At 37.4% G+C, this 21,247-nt stretch overlaps 7 protein-coding genes across 7 annotated transcripts; 4 read left to right on the forward strand and 3 right to left on the reverse strand.

Moving 5' to 3' along the window:
• Positions 1 to 993: 993 nt before the first annotated feature.
• Positions 994 to 2,617, forward strand: L201_004138 (uncharacterized protein; the record flags this gene model as incomplete). Its single annotated transcript, XM_066219886.1, has 4 exons — positions 994 to 1,331; positions 1,406 to 1,530; positions 1,592 to 1,918; positions 1,980 to 2,617. 4 exons carry the CDS (start codon positions 994 to 996, stop codon positions 2,615 to 2,617), a joined length of 1,428 nt encoding a protein of 475 aa, XP_066075983.1.
• Positions 2,618 to 3,246: 629 nt separating this feature from the next.
• Positions 3,247 to 5,635, forward strand: L201_004139 (uncharacterized protein; the record flags this gene model as incomplete). Its single annotated transcript, XM_066219887.1, has 10 exons — positions 3,247 to 3,275; positions 3,383 to 3,423; positions 3,693 to 3,720; positions 3,803 to 3,882; positions 3,986 to 4,138; positions 4,263 to 4,465; positions 4,574 to 4,707; positions 4,797 to 4,957; positions 5,041 to 5,348; positions 5,495 to 5,635. 10 exons carry the CDS (start codon positions 3,247 to 3,249, stop codon positions 5,633 to 5,635), a joined length of 1,278 nt encoding a protein of 425 aa, XP_066075984.1.
• Positions 5,636 to 6,167: 532 nt separating this feature from the next.
• L201_004140 (uncharacterized protein) lies at positions 6,168 to 9,924 on the reverse strand (the record flags this gene model as incomplete). The annotated part of the gene is made up of 11 exons (XM_066219888.1): positions 6,168 to 6,347; positions 6,431 to 6,490; positions 6,556 to 6,945; positions 7,010 to 7,372; positions 7,458 to 7,541; positions 7,594 to 7,758; positions 7,944 to 8,042; positions 8,142 to 8,573; positions 8,673 to 8,852; positions 8,915 to 9,427; positions 9,583 to 9,924. 11 exons carry the CDS (start codon positions 9,922 to 9,924, stop codon positions 6,168 to 6,170), a joined length of 2,808 nt encoding a protein of 935 aa, XP_066075985.1.
• Positions 9,925 to 11,021: 1,097 nt separating this feature from the next.
• Positions 11,022 to 12,872, forward strand: L201_004141 (uncharacterized protein; the record flags this gene model as incomplete). The annotated part of the gene is made up of 7 exons (XM_066219889.1): positions 11,022 to 11,355; positions 11,439 to 11,486; positions 11,574 to 11,684; positions 11,753 to 11,952; positions 12,071 to 12,316; positions 12,394 to 12,636; positions 12,726 to 12,872. 7 exons carry the CDS (start codon positions 11,022 to 11,024, stop codon positions 12,870 to 12,872), a joined length of 1,329 nt encoding a protein of 442 aa, XP_066075986.1.
• Positions 12,873 to 13,161: 289 nt separating this feature from the next.
• Positions 13,162 to 14,792, reverse strand: L201_004142 (uncharacterized protein; the record flags this gene model as incomplete). The annotated part of the gene is made up of 6 exons (XM_066219890.1): positions 13,162 to 13,851; positions 14,101 to 14,290; positions 14,392 to 14,502; positions 14,563 to 14,600; positions 14,663 to 14,684; positions 14,743 to 14,792. 6 exons carry the CDS (start codon positions 14,790 to 14,792, stop codon positions 13,162 to 13,164), a joined length of 1,101 nt encoding a protein of 366 aa, XP_066075987.1.
• A 1,309-nt stretch (positions 14,793 to 16,101) lies between these two features.
• L201_004143 (uncharacterized protein) lies at positions 16,102 to 18,657 on the reverse strand (the record flags this gene model as incomplete). Its single annotated transcript, XM_066219891.1, has 13 exons — positions 16,102 to 16,173; positions 16,271 to 16,411; positions 16,478 to 16,504; positions 16,565 to 16,636; positions 16,711 to 16,734; positions 16,864 to 17,187; positions 17,349 to 17,470; positions 17,558 to 17,570; positions 17,655 to 17,755; positions 17,831 to 17,891; positions 17,973 to 18,187; positions 18,287 to 18,377; positions 18,481 to 18,657. 13 exons carry the CDS (start codon positions 18,655 to 18,657, stop codon positions 16,102 to 16,104), a joined length of 1,440 nt encoding a protein of 479 aa, XP_066075988.1.
• A 1,221-nt stretch (positions 18,658 to 19,878) lies between these two features.
• Positions 19,879 to 21,031, forward strand: L201_004144 (uncharacterized protein; the record flags this gene model as incomplete). Its single annotated transcript, XM_066219892.1, has 3 exons — positions 19,879 to 19,932; positions 20,098 to 20,275; positions 20,427 to 21,031. 3 exons carry the CDS (start codon positions 19,879 to 19,881, stop codon positions 21,029 to 21,031), a joined length of 837 nt encoding a protein of 278 aa, XP_066075989.1.
• Positions 21,032 to 21,247: the final 216 nt, after the last annotated feature.

Genomic DNA, 21,247 nt, shown 5'->3' on the forward strand with positions numbered 1-21,247 from the left:
GTTTTATGCCCCAAGTCCTACCAGTCAAGTGATCCGCATTATTTGCGGGGTACTGTATATTAATTCCAGTTAAACATCAGAGATAAACATGCATTTTTTTCACACGACTTTTTCCCATAGAGTCAGTTCCAGTTTACATGATGATTGGATTCTGGAACTCGCTCGAAGGAATATATATAGTTAGTGTATAAACATGTAACTCCAACTTGAAAATACATGTGGGATCGTCATCTCCATAATCGGCAAGAATCAAGTGTCCGGCATACAATAATCTCGACCAAACGAAAGCAAGTACGAATTCCTTTAAGGCTTATATCCAGTTTAATATTTGAAAGATATTCCATTTGATTTATACTCGGCAGCCTCAATTCAGCGAGGGATAAGGTTATGCAGAGTGGGAAAAACTGTTAAGGTTGACAATAATAATCATCATATTCTAGATACCAAAGGAAGGGTTCATAAAATAGGTTGACTCGTTTCAGAAAACCCTTGACAAATTTGATGGTATCCTCGTCATAGCCGCAAGTTTTGATGCTAAATAACGACGCTTTGTTACGATTACCTCACTTCAAAGGACCTTTCGAAACGAATCAACCAACAAATTTTTAGGGTATCATCTGATGTGGGGTACTGAAGTAGAAAGGAGTAAACCTTACACCAAATGTAGAAGAAAGGAATATTATCTAGAAACGTTAATTGTCAAAAAAGAAGAAAGGGCGTCATTATAGTATGTTATGTTGTCAAGATAAAGGAAAAAGTGAAAAATCAACAGATAACACGGAACTTGGAGAAGTTTACTCAACATCAGTCCTCTTTTTCACTGCTCATATACGAATCGCTTCTCATCAACTTCTTCAACCATCGAACAACGCATATCTTCATCTTGAATATCTCTCCTCAAATATATAAATCACATATCACTTCTATCGATTATATCCTTTTCACTTTTTAAATTTTCATAAAACTTTCCACTTACTATCAACATCACTCACAATGGTAGTAGAAACCCCTATCAAAGCAACATACGCTAAAGTACTTTCTTTATCACAATGGATAACCTATTTTCATCCTATTAATGGTATTTTCCGATCACCTTCAAATGAAGGTAAATCAATCGAACATCTTGATATTGATTTAAGATATGTTGAACATGAATATGAAATATCTAAATCATTGAAACAGGATCAAGAATTACCAATAAATAAAGAAATCAATTTACCTAGAGTAGTGGTCTTAACTTTGAGAGGTGGTGAATATGTTCAAGATGATGAATCTAGAATGGAATCTTTAGCTGAAGTCCTATCTGCTATCAATCCCGTTGAAGTTCATTGGTAAGTGAAATCTTCACATCACGGAGCGAAAATTGGGAATTAGCTGATAAGAAGGTATTTTTATGATTTTATAGGGTCAATGCAGCTACAGACCCTTCGGAGCAATTGACCTTTGCTACTCACCTTGTCCATCCAGCTATTATCGCTGCAGGTGAATTATGGTCTAAAAATGGTTCTTTACGAAAGCTCGTTGTACAAGGTAAGCTCACCTTACTTGTCCTCTTTTGTCCGCTTGAAGCTGATGACATTCACTTGTCTAGGTGGATTCCCTGTACCAAACTTGACTGCTCCTACACCATTCTCTCTTACTCCAGCTACTACACCATGTCCTTCACCAGGTCCACACAAAACAACGTTCGGCTCTTTGAGCATGTCTCGTCCGACTTCTCCTACGACCAGTAAATTCGGGCACTCCCTTACTACTTCAGGTTTACCAGCTTTGAGCACTACCAAACCTAAACCTGTAGATGAAGAAAGACTTAAAGCTAGAGCTGAAAGAGAGAGATTAGCTGAATATTCCCTCAAGCCAAGATTTGAATATGCTTTTGGTACTTGGACTGTAGACGAATTGAGGTGGAGACTTGATGGTAAGTACACAGCTTGTTATTTTGATGCATCTGCGATATATACTGATTTGGGTAAAAATAGGACGATACACTCCAGCCTGTAAATTATCAATTATCACTCATCTTTTCCGAGCATTCGGTACCTCGTTCCCTTCATCGTCCAGAAAATTCGATGTTGATGTTCCAAGTATGATTGTCTTTACGACTGTTCCAAGAGGTATTATATCAGAGATTTCAGCACTTCCTGATAAACTTGGTTTAGATGCTGAAGTTAAACAATATCTTGAAGATGTGATGTTTGTTTCGATTGAAAAATCACATTGTCCAGTAGCTAGAGCTTGGGAGACTGAAAGTGAAGGTATCGAAGAAAGAGAAAGACAAGGTCAAAGAATTAAAGCTGAAATGTTATTGTTGCAAAATACATCAACTGAATTTGAATTAGTTCCATTATCAGAGTTAATTAGAGTCAATCAACCAACATTGAACTTACCTGAACAACAAAATGATGATAACGGTGCTTCTCCAGCTATTTCAGATACATCTGTTTTACCTGGTGAAACTGAAACTTCAACTGAAGATGAAAGAGATGAAGCTATTACACCTGAATTGGGTTCAAGTTTATTTGTAAATCCAAGTGATTTGGCAAAAACTGAAGAAAAAGGTCAAGGTAAAAAAATTGACAACGATAATCCATCTCTTAATTCCTCGTTAATTCTGTAATGAAGAACCCTTGAGGATTATTAGTAGCAGGAATTGATTTGATTTAACGTGATGTTTGATGGCGTTGTATACCCAAGTGCACCCATGTCTGAAACCGTTGAGAGGTGGAATATGCTTGTATGATAGATCGATATTTGTTGATAGCCAAAACTGTTATGTTTGTAAGGAGAAACAATCCTGGATGCATTCATGCTTCATATATACAGTAAGTAGCAGGACAAGATCGATAACGTCAAGCACGAATAAAAGCAACAAACTTGACATAAGTTAGACGTTTCAATCATCGAAATCGGCAAAGCAGTCAAGATCGCGTAACAGGATACCGGATAGTGAGATAGTGAGGCTGATAATTGATTCATCTCAACATGACAGTTCGTGCTCGGCTTAGTCCGCTGCGTGAACATGAGCTGTGTCTCATCATGGTATATTCATACATGCATGGCCCTCGCAGGTGAATGATGGTACTCTTTCGGCGTTCCTATCGCTGTTGCTGTCGTCACTATCCACTTGCCCTCTCACAGCCTTGTTACACTTTGCTTTTGCTATTTCGACATTACTATTTACACCTTCCCCTTTATACCCTTCTCACTCAACACATCAACACCACATATACACTTTAAACTAGCAAGATGAAGGGATTCACAAAGGCCTTGCAGCGGTAAGTCATACACCTCACCATTTACCTTATATACAGACGATTATTACATGTCTTGGCGTTGTTAGTTGAATATGCACTGACACGCTTCATCTTCACTAATCATATAGTACGCCGCACAATTTGACCAGTAGGATTGGAATGTCCAAAAGTGAGTATGATTTGAATGCATACTGCGTATTTCGTTTAGAGTCATCATGCACAGAGCAACATAGAATTGTCATCAATCTTAATCTGAGGATGAGCTCAAAAATGGCCTTTTGGTCTTAGTGATTTATCAAAGTCAGGCGTTGATTAGCTCAAACCTGACAAGCGATATGAGCCTTCAAAGGGCATAGAATGCTGTTGATATATGGCTCAAGAGAATTTGCCTCGGACGGACAACAAGGCTGACAAACTGATTCTTGACTTGTTGAATAGAATCCACCGATCCTGAATTCAATGATTAGTGAGTTCACCACGTTATACGATCACAATCTAAATATATACTAAAGGATCAGACTGCTTATACTGTCCTCGTAACTCTACAGTGAAAGAAAATTCGCTGCTATAGAAGCAGCTTGTGAGAAAATGTTGAAAGACTCTACTACATTCAGAGATTCAGTATCCAGTGAGTAGTCATCTGAATGAAACTCGGCGCCCATCATACATTTATCACTTGAAAGATCATTGTGACCTTATGTTGCGCTGACTATTTGTCATAATTCATATAGACCTTTTATCATCAGGTTCATCATTTTCAGCATCATTAGCAACACTTTTCTCACCTATGGGAGCAGAATATAATTTAGCTAGTAAACATCCACAAGCTGAAGTGACCGTTAAAAATATAACTGTTTATCAAGGTATAATGGAAGAAATGAGAGGTGAGTAGCTTGGATCAGATATCCGACTGAGGTCTTCGGATCTTGTCTTTCGTTATTCCGTCATATCTAAGGTGCATCTCGGACCTAACTGACTCAAGTATTACGATGAACTGTTTTTGGATAGAAACTCTTCTTCCGGAGCTAGAATTGATAGATTCAAGAATTGTCCAACCATGTAAAGAATTGAATGAAATTTGTAAAAAAATCAGAAAAACAATTACCAAAAGAGAACATAAATTGGTTGATTTTGATAGACACAATAATTCCTTGAACAAATTAAGAGAAAAGAAAGAAAAGAGTTTAAGTGATGAGAAGAATTTGTTCAAAGTGAGTCGTACCATTTGCTTTACAAGCGAAAACACTACTTTACATTGAACCAGAGCATATGTCATAATCATGAGTAGCACAGCTAACATGCATGATATGGTTTTATAGGTCGAACAAGATTTCGAGATTGCCTCAGGAGAATATGAACACTATAACATGCTCCTCAAGGATGAATTACCCCGTTTCCTCGCTCTTGGAACTAGATTCATTGACCCTCTTTTCCACTCCTTTTACTATATGCAGTAAGTTTAGCAGAATCTACAACCAGGTCTACCGGGTAACTTTCATATATTAATTTGGAATTCGCTGACTAATGCTCAATATCTACCAGACTTAACGTATTCTATATTATGCAAGAAAAACTCCAATCTTTCGCTGATGGTAAATACGATCTTGCAAGAAAAGATATTGAGAATATCTACTTTGAACAAAGAGGTGATACAGCAGAACAAATTGAAGAAATGGCTATAATAAAGAGAATCACTTCTACTGGTAAGTAATTCTACTGGATATTATAAGGGTTCGGTATGCAGAATAACAGACATTGGACCTAACTATATCGTATTTTGAAATAGCTAAAATGCTTCACGCTCATCGAACTGCATCTGGCACTGGTACACCAACAAGAGCAGGATCAATTGCATCTAGAACAACATCAAATTCATATTTAGAAAGAAAAGATTCATATGGATCACCATCAAAAGCAAAGGAAACTTTTTCACCACCTTCAAGAACCGTTGCTGCACCACCACCATATACATCAACAAATAGTTCCTCCAGTATAGCAGGTAAAAAAGCTCCACCTCCACCACCTCCATTAAAACCTAAACCAAGTTTCAATAGAGCCGTCTATGCTACTGCTATATTCGATTTCGAAGCTCAGGTAAGTCAAGTTAGACCATCTGTCTCTCTTTTCTTGAGGATTTCCAATACACGATTCGGGATGAGCGTAGTCTGCAAAAGATTTGCTGTCGTCCTGTATACATTTAAAATGAAACGAGCTGATTCTTTTTGTTCGTCATCATATAGGCCGAAGGTGATTTATCGTTTAATGCTGGTGATAGAATTGAAATCGTTGAAAAAACTGAAAATCCAGATGAATGGTGGACAGGTAAATTAAATGGTAGAACTGGTGTTTTCCCTGGTACCTACACTCAAGTTGATGCTTAGAGAGGATAAGTAAAGAAGCGGGCAAACCATAAGAAGTCACAGGACATATATGGTTTGTTCGATGATGAAAGAGTTAATATCGAACCTTCAATTGCTTGATGCGACTTATACCATTAGAAGATTGATATTAAGGATAGATAGCTTAGGTAACATATATGCAGAAAGTTGTAATTCTCATTATCCATTGACGGGACGGGACAACTGGAAAAGGTTTTCATCTCCGCGTTTTTGTTGGATAAGGATACTAATGATTTGTTGGTAACTCAATTTTATGCACTGCTAGGAAACGCTAATTTCATATATTACATAATTGTAAGGACTATGGATTCGGTGTATCGCTTTAAATAAATGTAATAAGGAGATTAACAAAGAAGACTCGGAGATTATATGAAGTATTTGATGACAATAGGAGATCAAATATTGCTAGAAGTCCACCCAATACCCAATACCTCGAAAGATTCACGAATCGGTTTGGGAAAGGACTAAAGGACATGAAATGTCCATACTAGATAAAGTCGATACTATCACGGCCTTAAATGATATTCGGTGTTGATCCCAATAAATCTTTCATGCGTGTTGATGGTTCATTAAGACTTTGACTTCTAGGTTGTGGTTCCGATAAAGATGGAGTTCCGTATTCTGGGTTTGAAGTAGTTTTTGGTTGATTTGATTTTGTTGTAAATAATTTACCTTCCATTGGATCTAAGTGAGCCTGGAGAAATATGGTCGAGTACCAAAATAAAAGGCCTTCGTTAGCTATTATGAACACCGATGCCACGAGGTTAGCTAACTTACGAAAGGATCTCTTGAGATTTTGTCGCTATCAACACTGGAAGATCCAACAATGTCGCTAAACTGATATCGGAATGAGGCACATCAGTTGAAACTATCCAGGACAAGCTCATGAACCGTTAACTCACAAAAGACGAATCACTCTTCTCTTTGCTCTCGTTTAATTCATTCAATTGCATGAAACTCTTGATGGATGCCTTTTTAGCTTCTTCTAATCTATCTTTAACCTTTTCTTCTATACTACTGGCATTTCCCTTCAACCGAGATTCCTCCTCCCCTTTGAACGTATCTTCTTTATCAGATTCAAATAATGATATTTCCTCTTTTGTAGGTTTATTCATTCTTTTAGGTTCTAATGGAATTGAATTCATACTTAATCCAGGTGAGAAAAGTCCTTGTAAATCTTTCAGATCTGGTGAAATGACTTCGAGTCTAGATCCATGTTTGGGTTTAGGTTTCATTTCTGGTGCTGAAGAGGACTTCCTTTCTTCGGTCGTATCTGATGATTTTATATTGGGCTAAATATAGTAAAAAAAAGTTGAATAAGCTTATTACGCGACTATGACGCACCCGGCAGCTTACCTGATATTTGGGTGCTTCTTCATCTGAAATATCTTCTACAGTAACTCTTCTCGAAGGATATTTCAGACCGTCATTGTCCTCAATTACCTCAAAGACACCGCGCTTATCTTCTTGCTGATCTGAATTAGCAGCAGCGGGAGTCTCGCTGAGGTTCAGATCATTCAAAGAGAATTGAGGTTTGTGTTTTTCTGCCGACGCCGGTGTAGGATGATGGATTTTTACTTCTGGTGTGGCTACTCCTTCTGATCGTCTAAGTCTTGTCGCTGAACGATCTTCACCGTTAAGTTGAAAACGAGTTTTGAGTTGTTGGTATCTCTCTCTCATATTATTACGTTCCGATCGAAGTCTATCTGACGTTGATCGCTATAGCAAGGTAAAAGAGAAACATGACAGCTGATGTAAGATTCTCGGCACCTTTCAGAACAGCTGGAACTATCTTTGGTCTTACCTCTCGGTGTAATTCTTCTTTGAGTCGTTTACGATTCTCCAAAATTCCTTTATCTTGCTCATTAGTCTTAGTGTTTTCTGCGGCCTACATAATCATAATTTGTTCGGTTTAGCAATGTCAGCAATGTAGAACCTACTCTTTCCCATAATACTTCCTTGTTGGAGTGATCAATGAAGAAGATGGTGCTGTAGGCATAAGATGAAATACCAACTTCTGCTAAAAGCTCCTCCAATCTAGCACTGAGAGCATCTTTTTCCCTTCTTAGTAACTGGATTTTATCGCTTAGCTTTTTATTATCGGTCTATGAAAAAAGGTTATAAAAAGGTTACCAATTTGAGATGTCTGGGCAAAAACGCTGTGTTACAATCTGAAGAGAGATCTGTGTATCCCGTTTTAAATGGTTCACAAATTACTCTATGAAGTTTGAAACTTGGTAGCGTTTTTGCCCGAATCTCAAGTCTGGTATTCTGGTTTTTCCTCGCTTACCTCAGTGCTTTTATATTTGAGTATAGCATTTTCTTTCTCTCGATTTGAATTAGTCATTTTACCTTTTGAAATTTCTTTTTCTTTTTCCCAATTTGCTTTCTACAACAAGAATTATCACTCAATTAGCCTTGCACCAAACCAATACAATTTATGTACAACTTTTTGTTTTCTTGTGATTGGAAACAGAAGTTGACTTACTTCATTTTCTAGTATTCTAATTCTTTTCTCAAACATATCTTTCAATTCTCTACCTCTTCTTTCCTTTTCTTCTAATTCGACCATCTTTAGCTCTAGAGCTTTTACTTTATTCTCAGTTTGTGATAAAATCTTTGCAGTGGAACTTTGACTTTTTTTACTTGATTCATTTTCAGATTCAGCTTTTTCTCTTTTTGTTTTTTCTTCTTCTAATTGTTTATCTGTTGATAGGATCAGGTGGTTTAAGGTTATATTATCTTGATTTAGTTGATCGATTTTACTCTTTAAATCAATCAATTCACTAGAACTGACATCATACAATCTACTGCTACCTTCTAACTCTTTGATTCGGTGATCGGCAGACTCAATTATATTATTTTGACGTGTTATAGTCTCTCTCAAAGTAAGGTTGTCTTCTCGCATTCTTCGGATGTCCTTCATCGATCACACATGATTTCAGTATATATATAAGGACAGCTGGTATCATACGAGGAAAGCAGCTTCGTGTGCGAGAAGGACTACAATCCGACTCACTTGGCTATCATCCATCCTTTCAACACCTGCGCGTCCAGGTGGATAAGAGGCAAATGCTTGAGGATGAAGTCTTCGAGCATCATCAAGTCTTCTTTCAAGCTCTTCCACCTTCCTCAAAGCAGCTTCTCGTTCCCTTTCAACGTTCTCGATTTCACCTGCGTTCTTCCTGAAATTCAAGGCCTATGCAGGAAGCATGATCAGCTAGAACGACAATCTGGAACGTCAGCTGACACTTCACTTACTCCATTATCACCCGCCTTGTAAGCGTATATGTCAGTACTTGAATATGGATCAGTATGATGTAAATCAGTAGGTAATCTCATACTTGATATACCTGGTCTTGGGGATAAAATATGTCTTGGTTCAGCGTTGTAAGTACGATAGGTCTCTCTTTCTCTTTGATGATAATCAGTAGCTTGAGGACGATTACCAGTTCTTGAATAATCGCCATAACGTCTTTGAGAGACGCTTGGGGCGTCATCATGTATGTTGTAATTCATCTTCGTTCTTTCGGGTGCAATGCTGTCAGGGTAAGTCACAAGGGGCCGGCTCGATACAGGAGTAGGAGATTCGAAGGAAGTATGATTAGTAGGTTTGTGGGTAGTTTTATCTCTTGAAGATGTAATCCAAGATTGTACTTTCTGCTTGGAAGTAGGAGTACGTCTTCCTGATGGATTCAGAGGTAAGTTGATTCGTGGATGAACAGGTATAGAAGTATTTGACGGATTAATAGAATATACAGTAGAGGGTTGAAGCTATTCAGTGGGTCAATAAATTGATTAGTATACGAATTGAGCAAGAGATATGAAGTCGGAACAAGGATGAAGATAAAAGGTAGATAGAAGAAAGAAAGAACCGTGGTAGAGAAATGTATTGAATTGATCTGGATTCTCATCTGTCATCCACTTACCTCCTGGTTTCCTCGAGCACGGTCCTCTTTCTTCCTCGTGTTATGATTCTCGGTCGGTGCTACAGAGTAATTTCGATGACTATTCCAACTGGATGCAGATATACTCCCCCAGCCACCCTCTTCCTCCTCATTCCCAATACCTATTCGAGGAGATACGTGACTGTCGATAACATTTGTAATTCCGTTTTTTGAAGGAAGATCGTAAGTGTTAGATATAGTCGGAGAAGGGGGGAATAGATCAGTATTTGAATTAGGAATTCTAAAAGTATCTAAGCATCTAGCATCACGAGCTAAAGCATTATAAAACTTAGTACGTGTTCCTTTTGTTGCTGTTCTAGGCATTTTATGTTTGTTATTTTAGTTGGATTTGAGCAAGGGTAAATTAGTAGAGATCCAGCAGAATTGCAGCTTGAGGGATTTTATCGATTAAGGTATTCGTTTGATGGATGATTATGAACAATATAATGAGATATTGAGAAGAGAAGCATAGGTAGGTTTGCAATGAGGAGTAGTTACTGATGTAATAATAACAGTATAAAATTGATCAACATGAGGAATGGAAAAGGAGAGAAACTCAGATACTCTATACTCAGTGATGAACATGTTGATGATCTCGGCTTCTATGTTCCGGAGATCCGAAAATCTACAGTCAACTTGATGAGGTGTAAGATCTTACTCGAGTAATCTGTATGAGTATGGTGCAGAGGCCTCCTCTGTAAACCTTGGTTATTGAAAACAAAAGACAGCAATTATGTCTACTTCTTGCTTGCCCACATATTCAATCTTTTTATGCTCAACATAGCGAGTACCATTGTAATGCATAGCTAAAACAGGCTTATAAAACCATTGATATCTGCTATCCCTCTAATCGTTTTCGCACTTTTGTCCGTCACCCAAATTCCCCTGAGAACGATATTTTCATCAATAATGAAGGTGTGCAGCTCCTTTTTTCTGTGTGTTATCCTTGCCTGTCTATCTACTCACAGTCTACAGTTATCTCTTCATATCTATGAAATAATGGCGATAAAAAAGATAAAGGTTTTTTGAACAAGAATTAACGTATTCCACGTGAAAGTGGGTTTAACTCCGCCGGTGCCCCTTTTATCAACAAGTGCTATCAAGTTGAAACCCTTAAATTGATAATGGTCGACTCCCACACTAATACTAGTTGTCAATATCGACATTAACCTCTTTGTCAACGGTTGACGATACACATGATTATTCCATCAGGCTACAGATATAAACCTGACCTCCTTTCCTTTGTTTGCTTGACTTCGCGCATTGACCATTCATTGTCTCACTCTCTTACTCATCAAGGCAGATCGTTCATCATTTCAAAGTATATCCAACCCACCATACCAAAGCAGTATATACCTTTCAGTTCCACCAAACACCCCTCCGTAACTCATATTTGTACATAAAGAGACGGTGCTTTCAATATGTCACAACCACCTATATCACAGCCTATACCAATATCACCATCAGTATCATTAAACAGACAACCTTCTACATCGAATAGACCGATACGTAGACCTTCGATACAAGGTAGTTCATATGGTACAGCAGCAACAGGATCATCAATAGTTAGAAGACCATCAAGAGCACAACATCCACCAATGCAAAGAGCTTTAACACATAATGAAGCTTTAGAGGCTTTAAGGAATTTCTTAAAGGAAAGATCAAGTTATGATGTTTTCCCTGTATCCTTCAGATTGATAGTGTTAGATACACAATTAAAAGTTAAAAAAGCTTTAGATGTGATGTTATTATATGGTATGTTTGCGCTTCTCTTATTATGAGGAAATGCATATCTATTTATGAATTCGGATGCTGATTAGGGTACCTCTGTCATATAGGTGTGGTATCTGCCCCGCTATGGAATACAGCGACAGCTAAATTCGCAGGTAAGTAAACGCCATCTTTGTAAGATGGATGTTTTCCTCTTAATTTGGTTGAAGGGATGCTGAGTGATACACCTTTACATTACAAAGGAATGTTCACGGTACAAGATGTTATCCACTTGATACAATATTATTATCACACTTCATCGTGGGAAGGTGCAACAACGGATGTAGAACAATTCAGATTACATAGTATTCGAGGTAAGCTGAAACGATCCTCCCCGAACCTGACTCGAGCGAATATGAAGCTAATCTCAACATGTTACCAGACATTGAAAAGGCATTGGTCGTACCTCCTCCACCACTCCTTTCGGTCCACCCTTTGCGACCTCTATACGATGCTTGTCGATATTTGATTAGAACCCATGCAAGAAGATTACCATTGATAGATAGAGATACTCAAACTGGAGGAGAGGTTGTTATCAGTGTTTTGACCCAATATCGAGTTTTAAAGTTCATCGCTATGAACGTAAGTTAATAACATCCTACATATTCAAGAAGAGTCTTTGTTCTCTTTATACCTCCCAGCTGGCCATGTTTGGTGTTAATGTTACTTTTCGTCTTTGAATCTGATTTATCACACTTAGTGTCGAGATATAACACAATACCTTACTGCATCAGTACAGGAAATGGGAATAGGAAACTACGTTTCGCCAGAATCTAACCCTGATCCAACTAATAATCCAAACAAATATTACCCACTTGCAACAGCTACAATGCAAACCACTGTTTTCGATGTAGTACATATGTTTTCTGAACAAGGTATTAGTGCTGTACCTATAGTAGACAGCGAAGGGAAAGTATTGAATTTGTATGAGACTGTGGACGTTATTGTAAGTGTTCTCTTTGTTGTGGAATTTCCTCTCTTACCTCAATACTGGAGGAAGCTAATTACTTGACCTACTCGCAGACTCTGGTACGGAATGGAGCCTACACTTCATTGGATCTCACAATATCTCAAGCATTAAAACAAAGAGCGGTAGATTTCCCCGGAGTTGTAACATGTTCACCAAAAGATTCATTATCTGCTATATTTTCATTAATCAAAATTAGAAGAGTACATAGATTAGTTGTTGTTCAAGGTAGAGATGATCCAAATCCTGGAAAATTAGTTGGTATAATAAGTTTGAGTGATATTATGAGAGCTTTGATTGTGAGTTGTCAGCTTTCTTCCATCTTTCCATACCTGGACTGGGTAGAAATTTAAGCTGATATAATCACAATTGAATATTCAATATTCAGGGTCACGATGTACCACTTGGTGGAGCAGGTGTAGGAGCAGAAGTAGTTGATAAAGCTTTAAGAGAAGAAGAAGCTGAAACTGCAGGTGATGATTCTTTCGCCCTTTCAGAAGGAAGTATTTCAGCTGGACAAAGTTTAGATGGATAATAAGGGTAGGATAATGAGAAAATGTAAAAGTGGTATGTGTATATAGAAAGGTCTTTAGAAGATGATCAATCATAGAAGTTACTTTTCATTCTAGTCGAAATCGGTTCATGGTCATGGTCAATTTGTATCCATATTTTATCTAGTTATGGCGCATGTCATCTACAACACGCTTGATTGTATCGTTCGAGGCTTAGCAGGTGACATTCGAGTTTTCTTCATCATTATGATATACATGCTTTTCTTCGGGGTATACAATGCTAGGTATATGGTTTGATTTGAAAGAAAACTATCATTGAAGTAAATTCGCAGGTGAATTAGCTCCAACTGTAGAACCAGATCTACCTATGCCTATTCCAGGTAAACTTGCAGGAGATAAACCCATGATATTGACATTTCTAGGCGAAGCTGTATTTACATTTCCTAAATTTGGCGTTAAACCTAAATTACCCATTAAACTTGAAGTCGAAGGTGACATTCCTGATATAGGTAAATTAGGCGTAAATCCACCTTTGATTGAATTTGATCTAATTGATCCGGATCCGGATCCGAGAGCGGCATTGACGCTTATTCCAGGTCTATTATTATTCTGTTGTTGTTGTGGAACGAAGCCAAATTGATTATTCAATTGCGATTCGATTTCTCTCAATTCATTTACCGATGAATTTGATGAATTCTGAATCGGTGTTTTAGATAATTCATTTATAGATGATAAAGCTGATCTTGTAGATTGTAATGAATGATATAAATGCCAATCAAATGACTGTGCTGGTTTTTGATCTTCTTTCTTATCTTTATTTGGACCTTCCTCGAGTTCATCTTCGTTTATTCCTTCGTTAATCTTATCATCATCTTTCGGTTTAGGTTCAACTTCAGCTTCAGGTGGTAATGATCCCCATATTGTTGTAGTACGTGGATTTGAAGAAGGATGGTTTTCAGATAGCGAGTTCAAGGTTTTTGAGATCAGATGAGAAGCATTCCTCTAAGTAAAACTCTTATTAGTTATGCGCATAAACTGTATTTGTGAAAATCCGTAATCTCTTTCTCCCTCGCCTTGACATCCCATTTCTCTTCTCCCACTTCCGCCCTTGATCCCTTCTTCCCCTCTCCTGGTATAATATCCTCCGTATTAGTCTTGCATCTATCAATAGGCTATTGTTCTTGTACCCCTTTCGCTGGCCATTTGACCAATATACAATCGACCTAATCTCAACTGCCATAAAACACTCACCAATCTAGCCGAAACAACATCGTATACCGTCGGAGACTGATATATCCTTTCTTGTAATATAAACCATGAACCAGTAACTCTATCTCTTTTCCCTGATGGATCAACTTCTCTTTTCTGAACAACAAATAAATCCGGTGGTTGTGAATGGGATATTATATACTCGAATCCAGATTTGAACGCATTAAGTTCGCTAAAAACCATCAATAACAATTAAGTTTGTTTAGCGTTATCCTTTATACTATAAACTGGATGCTAAGGAAAAAAATACTGAGGTAAGATAGTTAAACGTACATTTTCTCCTCTGCGTGACCATAAGTGGGATTCTCTACCCTTCTCTGCGTCCTCAGCACATTGTTGTTCGATTTTGTATCCCAGAATGGTGAATAAGCGAAGTAATCCATCCTAAATTTAGGTCAATGTGAGCTGGTATACTCTAAAGCAGATTTAGATTGAAGAGCTCACGCTAGGTCAGCAGTAGCTAGCGACCTAGCTGGATTGGCCTGCAAGTTGTGGAGAAATTCAGTCAATATCTATCGGTAAGGTAGCTAACTGATCGACATACAGCTATAGCTTCCGGCCATGACCTGTTCGAGATGTATCAGCTGATCATAATTCAAGCTTTAACCTATAAGGATAACTCACCAGTGAATATGCGATAAGTCCTGATCTATTTCTTCTCCTGGGTTCGTCATGCTGGTTAGGATGAATTGCTTAGCCTATGAGCAATTTGTAAGTAACGGTACAAAGAAGAATCCCAAACAGCGAAAGCCATCGAAATGAAGGTGTAGATTCCGGTTATTTAATGTATCGTTGTAGCATTCTGCTCGTCATATAATAACTGTTGCGGACGTCACCGACTACCGCTTGAAACAGCAAAATTAAACTGACTTAATAAAACCAGGGGTAAGTTGCGCCCTACATACAAGAAAATACGCGTTGCACACAAAAACACACACGCTTTGATCGCCCTATTTCGTGAATTTGTTGATCGACAATCTCGAATTAGCATCGGTCTACGTGTTCAAACAAAACATCTACGTTTTCGTCTTGTTTTTTGCGTTTATTCATTCAATTTTGGGTCTTTTTTGGAGATCTTTTCACTGGATATGATAAGAGAAACCTCAGGGATGTTAAAGAGCGACAAAAAGCGAGGTGCAAGTGGGATTTGAACTCACGAGCCTTACGGCATTACATCACAGAACTCCGTTCGAGTGTAACCGAATAACCACTATCGGATTGCACCCAAGTAACCACTATCGCAAAGTGTGATTATCCAGTAATCTTCGCGTAACATTGCAAGTATATATATACTATATTACCTTATGTCCCGTGGAGAAACCCCTTCGATACCCATATGCAGGATGCATGTATAGAATTCAGCAACGAGAGTTGTTCACCCTATATCTTGTCAGCTGGTAAAGACTGTTATTGCCTCCTATCATCACTTTTGGTGGGAGGGGGTCGCACTTCTATTCTATGCAAGCTGGTGACTTATTCATCACGATAGGTTATCGAATGAGTATGTTGAAAGAGCAAAGTCTAGGCTCTCCATTCACTGGATTCAAGTATAAGCAGGGTGAGATGTCCTTTGGTTGATGGCAATAGACCCAAAGTAGGTTTAGATATCAGGATACTTGAGTGATGTCAGGATAGTAGCTTGATACAAGTCTCTTACAGACTCTTTCGCATCTTTATGGATAACAATACATTTTTATCCACATTTCATTTAAGTCTTATCATAAATTCTCATTCTTTAATATGTAATATCTATATGATGCCAATTGTTACCAAAAAAACAAAAGAAAGAGAAATAATCTAATATGGAATGGATCAATTGTGAAAGTCACATTCCCCTTGTTTTGCCATATCTATCTATACCTTGCATATATACACCTATCAATCCTTTTTGTATTCATCTTTTATTGTAATCATGAGATTCAATGCGATTTCCATCCGCTTGCATATACAGTGCAATCCTAATCTGAAAAAGAAACGATTGAACTAAGGTTCGACCATTGATTTTTTATCTTGCGCAATTTGTTTAATTAGTCCAGCTAACCATTTTCCATTGACCTGATCATTACAATGGATTTCATCAGTAAATTTCACTTATCAACCCAATAATAGGGTAACAACATAACGACGCTTGAAGAGAAAGTCGATGACTTACAGGAATATAATCACTATGGAAGCCATGTATAGCAGGTACACCCCAACCATCAGGTTTTAACCATTTATCAGGTGTGAATACAGTATCATTATGTATAGCATAATAATCATGTCTCATTAACTCTGCTACAGTTGCGTAGTCCTACAGAAGATCGTTGTATTAGCCATGATAAACGTATGGCGAAAGGGGGTACGGTCTTATACTAACTCTAGCAAATCCACCTGGGAACATGATCTAATAGACAGAAATCGGTCAATAGGCATTACCAACAGAGTATGAGAGTTGTTTGCTCACCTCTAATACTGCACTTCCAGGTTTCATCCATAAAGCGTGTGATAAACCATTACCATGTACACCTATTATAATCTGGTGGGAAATCGAAATTATTAGTCAATTTGTATCACGCATCGCAAGGAACCAAGAGTGGTTACAGTACTTACATCAGCTTTAAGCGCTAAGCAAAACTATATAATGAGGAACAGGGGAATCAAAATTAGCTTTTTCACCCTTTTCACCCTTTTCACCATTTTCGTTATCGATACTTTTATAAAAGGATTGATACGGAATAGAGAAAATGAGACGTTCAGACTTACTTGATCAACTCTGGATAAAGTTTCCATTTGAGCATTTACAAATTCTATAATACCTTGATTTTGTAAATTATTCAACTCTAACTCTAAACTTTCTGCATCTTCCTTTAATAACCTTCTATTTGTTAATTGTCTATTAATATATAAGACAATTGGGACATCGGATTTCTTTCTATAAACTGAACATGTACCTTTAATTTGAACTAATTTTTTCATTGATAATCTAAGTGGATTCATCCAATCTAAAGGCGATTCTAAAAATAACAAATCTGCAGTCATTTTATTGAATCTCCATGGATCGATTCCTTTTTGATGTGCTGCCCATCGCTAAATAAAGAAAATGAAATAGATTAGTATCGGTGTATGAAGGATTTGGAAGACTGAATTCTGTCACAACGCGAGTGATATGACCATAACAGGAGATGATGCTTTATTGAGTTCGATTGAGTGATAAGGGAACGACCGATAGTATTAGAAGATGAACTCACATCACTTATCGTTATCTTATCAAATAAAAAGGTCATTCCAGATTTCATTCTATCTTCCCAAATTGGCGATTCTTCTACAGCTGTATTTGGCATTACAGATTGTTGAAACCATGATGTAAGGGCTATGGAGCGTAACAAGGAAAGAAAAGGATTGGTCCGAAATTAGTCTAATCCCGATGAGGAATACATATTCAAAATGATGAACATACCAGCTCGATCACGCTAGAATCGTAAACAGACGAGTTTTAGCATATAATTTCAAATGAAGAGAAAAGACTATTGTATGGAGAATTTAAAACAACCCACCCAGTCATCAGGCGTAGTCCTATACATCAACCTTGTAGGCAATTCCATTTCTCCAGCTGTAGTCAATACTCTCCATGCACCTAAGAAGACTTCTCCGATAACTAGATAGGATATAACATAAAGAATCGTATATCAACCGTTTGTCATTTTGGGATGATGCAGTAAAAGATACGTACAATGGAAATAATGCTTAAGGAAAGAAACTGATTTCAGACCTTTCTCATCGTTGAAGAACATCTACGAACCCAAAATACCAATTAGCATCAAATAAACCTCTAGTTTGTATCACCATCTCCATTCAATCTGGTCCAAACTCACCGAAACACCATCCTTCCTTACAGCAACTCCACCTAAACCAGATAAATCATCTTGACCAATAGTCAAAACTTTCCATCTATCTTGACCTGCTGGTGGGTACTTATTATCATCTGTTGGATGTGCTGACATTATACGTGCAACTTCAGGTATCGAACTTGGATTCGAAGTTATAGCTAAAAAAGTTCCATTTTGTAAATATAGATTTTTAAAATAACCTGTACCAATTCAAGACTCAGTCAGCTTCCTAAAAGAGAGAAATCATGTAATTTACTGCATGATTCTGTCAAGAATAGGCGAAATAATACGAAACTCACTGAATCCAGCTACACCTTGAACATATTCAGTTTCCGGTATAACCTTGGAATCTAAATTTATGAATGTATTTGCATCTACGTTACCCGTTGACTATTGCAGGAAGGCATGAATAGTCGTTATGATCAGTTATCATGTCTTTCATCATTTCAACTATCGAGGATCTTTCTTGCATACGCTTTACATGTGAACTTACGGAGCTTTGAGAACTATGACTCTTCATTCCTGAAGGCCATAATCCAAATGAACTCCTCTGACTACTTTGCTTTGGAGTTGAAGTTCCCGCTCCAGAGCTTGATATATGCCAAAAAGCAAACGTTGATATCACCAAAACTGCACCTAACACATATCTGTTGCCCCTTTTCGTGGCCATCTTGAATAGTCCTTATGAGCTTAACCCAGAATGTATTTGAGAGTGTAACCTGTGTTCCCTTTTGTTCTGAGCCTTTTTCGAAATTCCCAGTTTCAGACCTAAAATCTTGGTTCTACTTTTCCTAAGAGAATATTGTTAGAAGGTGAGGATGATAGGTGTTTGTTTTGAGAAAGAATCCACTCGACCTTGATTATTCTTCTAGATCGATTAACACCAGATGTTATTCGAAGCTAACGTTGTTGCTGGAGGATGTTTTGATGAAATTGTTCTTGCGCCTGAGTATTACCTATAGTATTCTATCTAATCTATTTTTGTTAAAATGGAAAGATTCCGTCAAAATATCTGTTTATTTTATTTTCGACTGAAATTATGTTATTGCGCGTTTGCATGTACAGCTAAGATGATTATCTACTGGTGGTTTCGGAGGATTATATCAACCTTGGCGTGGAATTACCTGGAATCGCCTGAAGAATGTTAAAATACCCTTTCCACAGATAAAGTTGTTTTGAGAAGAAACCGCCAATCACCACCGATATATCTTGCAAATTTGCAATATCGTATTGCTATATACCTTATGTCTAGAATCTGCAAATCACAGGATCCGACTTATTTTAACTAGTTTGTCACCTCCAAAGGATGTATATATCGATTGATATTTGATGGTAACTGAATAATCAACACATGCACAGATAGACAGCATGTACACATGGCATGATTTCGCTATCAAGATTCTTCCGTTCTCCTCAGGAAGCTTCAGCATGGACTATCATACACAACAAGCACGTCCCGTCCCGTCTACCTACTGTAATTCGGTAAGGCTTACTTACTCTATCATGACTTGCTACTTTACGCGTCAAAATCTCATTTAACTGTTCTAAGATTACCTTTGATCTTACCCTCATCAGGTAACGCTTCTCCTTCCCTGAAAACGGCAAAGATAGGCTTGAGATTAGATCCCACTGCTTCCACGTGGCTACTGAGCTAACTGCCACACTGATGATTATGATTATATTGCCGTCCTTCCTTACAGTCTCGCTCTCGCGTGCTAGGATGCTTTATGCTTTAATGCTCTCAACCCGGACCAAGGTCGGACGGAATTGCAGGCATGAGAATGAGAATGAGCAATAGCATAATGACAGTGATGTTCGAGTGAAATTTACATGCAAGGTCAATTCAACTACATAAAATAATTCGAGACACACACCCAAAAACATCGACACGATGGCATCTGCTGAAGGATCTGTTAGACCAGGAAGAAGTATCTCTGGGGAAAAAGTGAGTTTCAACCGGAATATCCCTTCTTCAAGTCATAGATATTTTCCAATCAAAAACTTGAAAGGATGAATAGACATATTATATCAGTATCCGGTATCAACCAATACGACGGGCTTAGCACCATGTATAGGTCTCATACTAATTCATTATTTCTTATTATCATAGCTGCCAATCTATCCAACAGCAGAATCAAATCCTCTTATCACATTAATTGAGAAACCTAATCCACTTGTACCATATATTGCACAAAGTAGAGAAGCTGTTACTGGTGTATTAAAAGATGCTAGAGGTTATTTACAATCTGGTGTAGGAAATTGGATTGGCTTTGAAAGAAGAGTAGAGAGTGAGTATATACGCATCTGGCAGATTGCTTTGTTTTCTCCTCGTTATAAATCAAATATATCTTTAGACTATTAGACTATATTCTTAGTATCAAAAGATCAGTGATACTGACGTTTTTCTCTTTTCCTTACCCTTTTATCATTAATAAACAGGTGAAGTAAAATCAATTTTACCAGCAGATGAATCATTAAATCCAGGATTAATTTACGTTTTAATTGCTGGATTATCTGGATCAGTTTTAACTAGAACAAGATCATTACCAATTAGATTCATTTCACCACCTTTATTCACTTTATTAGCTTCACCATATTTTTTACCTAAAACATCACATAATATTAGAAAATATTTATCTGATTTTGAAGATGAAAATTTCCCTGATTTTGCAAAAAAACATGATCATTTTATTCAAACTGGTTTAGCACATACACAAATGACAATCAACAAAATAAAGGATTATAAAGATGATGTAAAAGATTTTTCATCAAAACAATTAGAAAATTTAGAAAATCAAACTGGTTTACAATTAAATCAAAATGTAATTTCAAGTAAAATTCATAATGAATTATCAAAATTACAAAATAAAAATAATTCTACAATCTCCTCCACAACACCAAATAATACCATTTCACCTGAAAAATCACCATTACCAACAACACAAACAACAACGGAATATGAAAGAATTGGTTATGTAGTTGAACAAAAACCTGTAGCTGAAGTTGTAGTTCCAGTAAAAACTGAAGAAAAGAAATTAGTATAAAAGAACCAATACTTGGTTCGATTCGGTCATATCGTAATATCGGTTGTGAAGCAAACATGTTTCGTTATAGATGGGAAGAACACAAAGTAGCATTCCTATGATCAACGGGAATAAATGCGATATGATTATGCATACACATGCCACGGAATTGCTTGCATGGGGAGACAAGAGGTTTGCCATGAGAACTGCTTTACTCCTTCATTCCGACCAATCAAT

The sequence above is a fragment of the Kwoniella dendrophila genome, chromosome 5 (assembly GCF_036810415.1).
Source record: "Kwoniella dendrophila CBS 6074 chromosome 5, complete sequence".
NCBI lineage: Eukaryota > Fungi > Basidiomycota > Tremellomycetes > Tremellales > Cryptococcaceae > Kwoniella > Kwoniella dendrophila.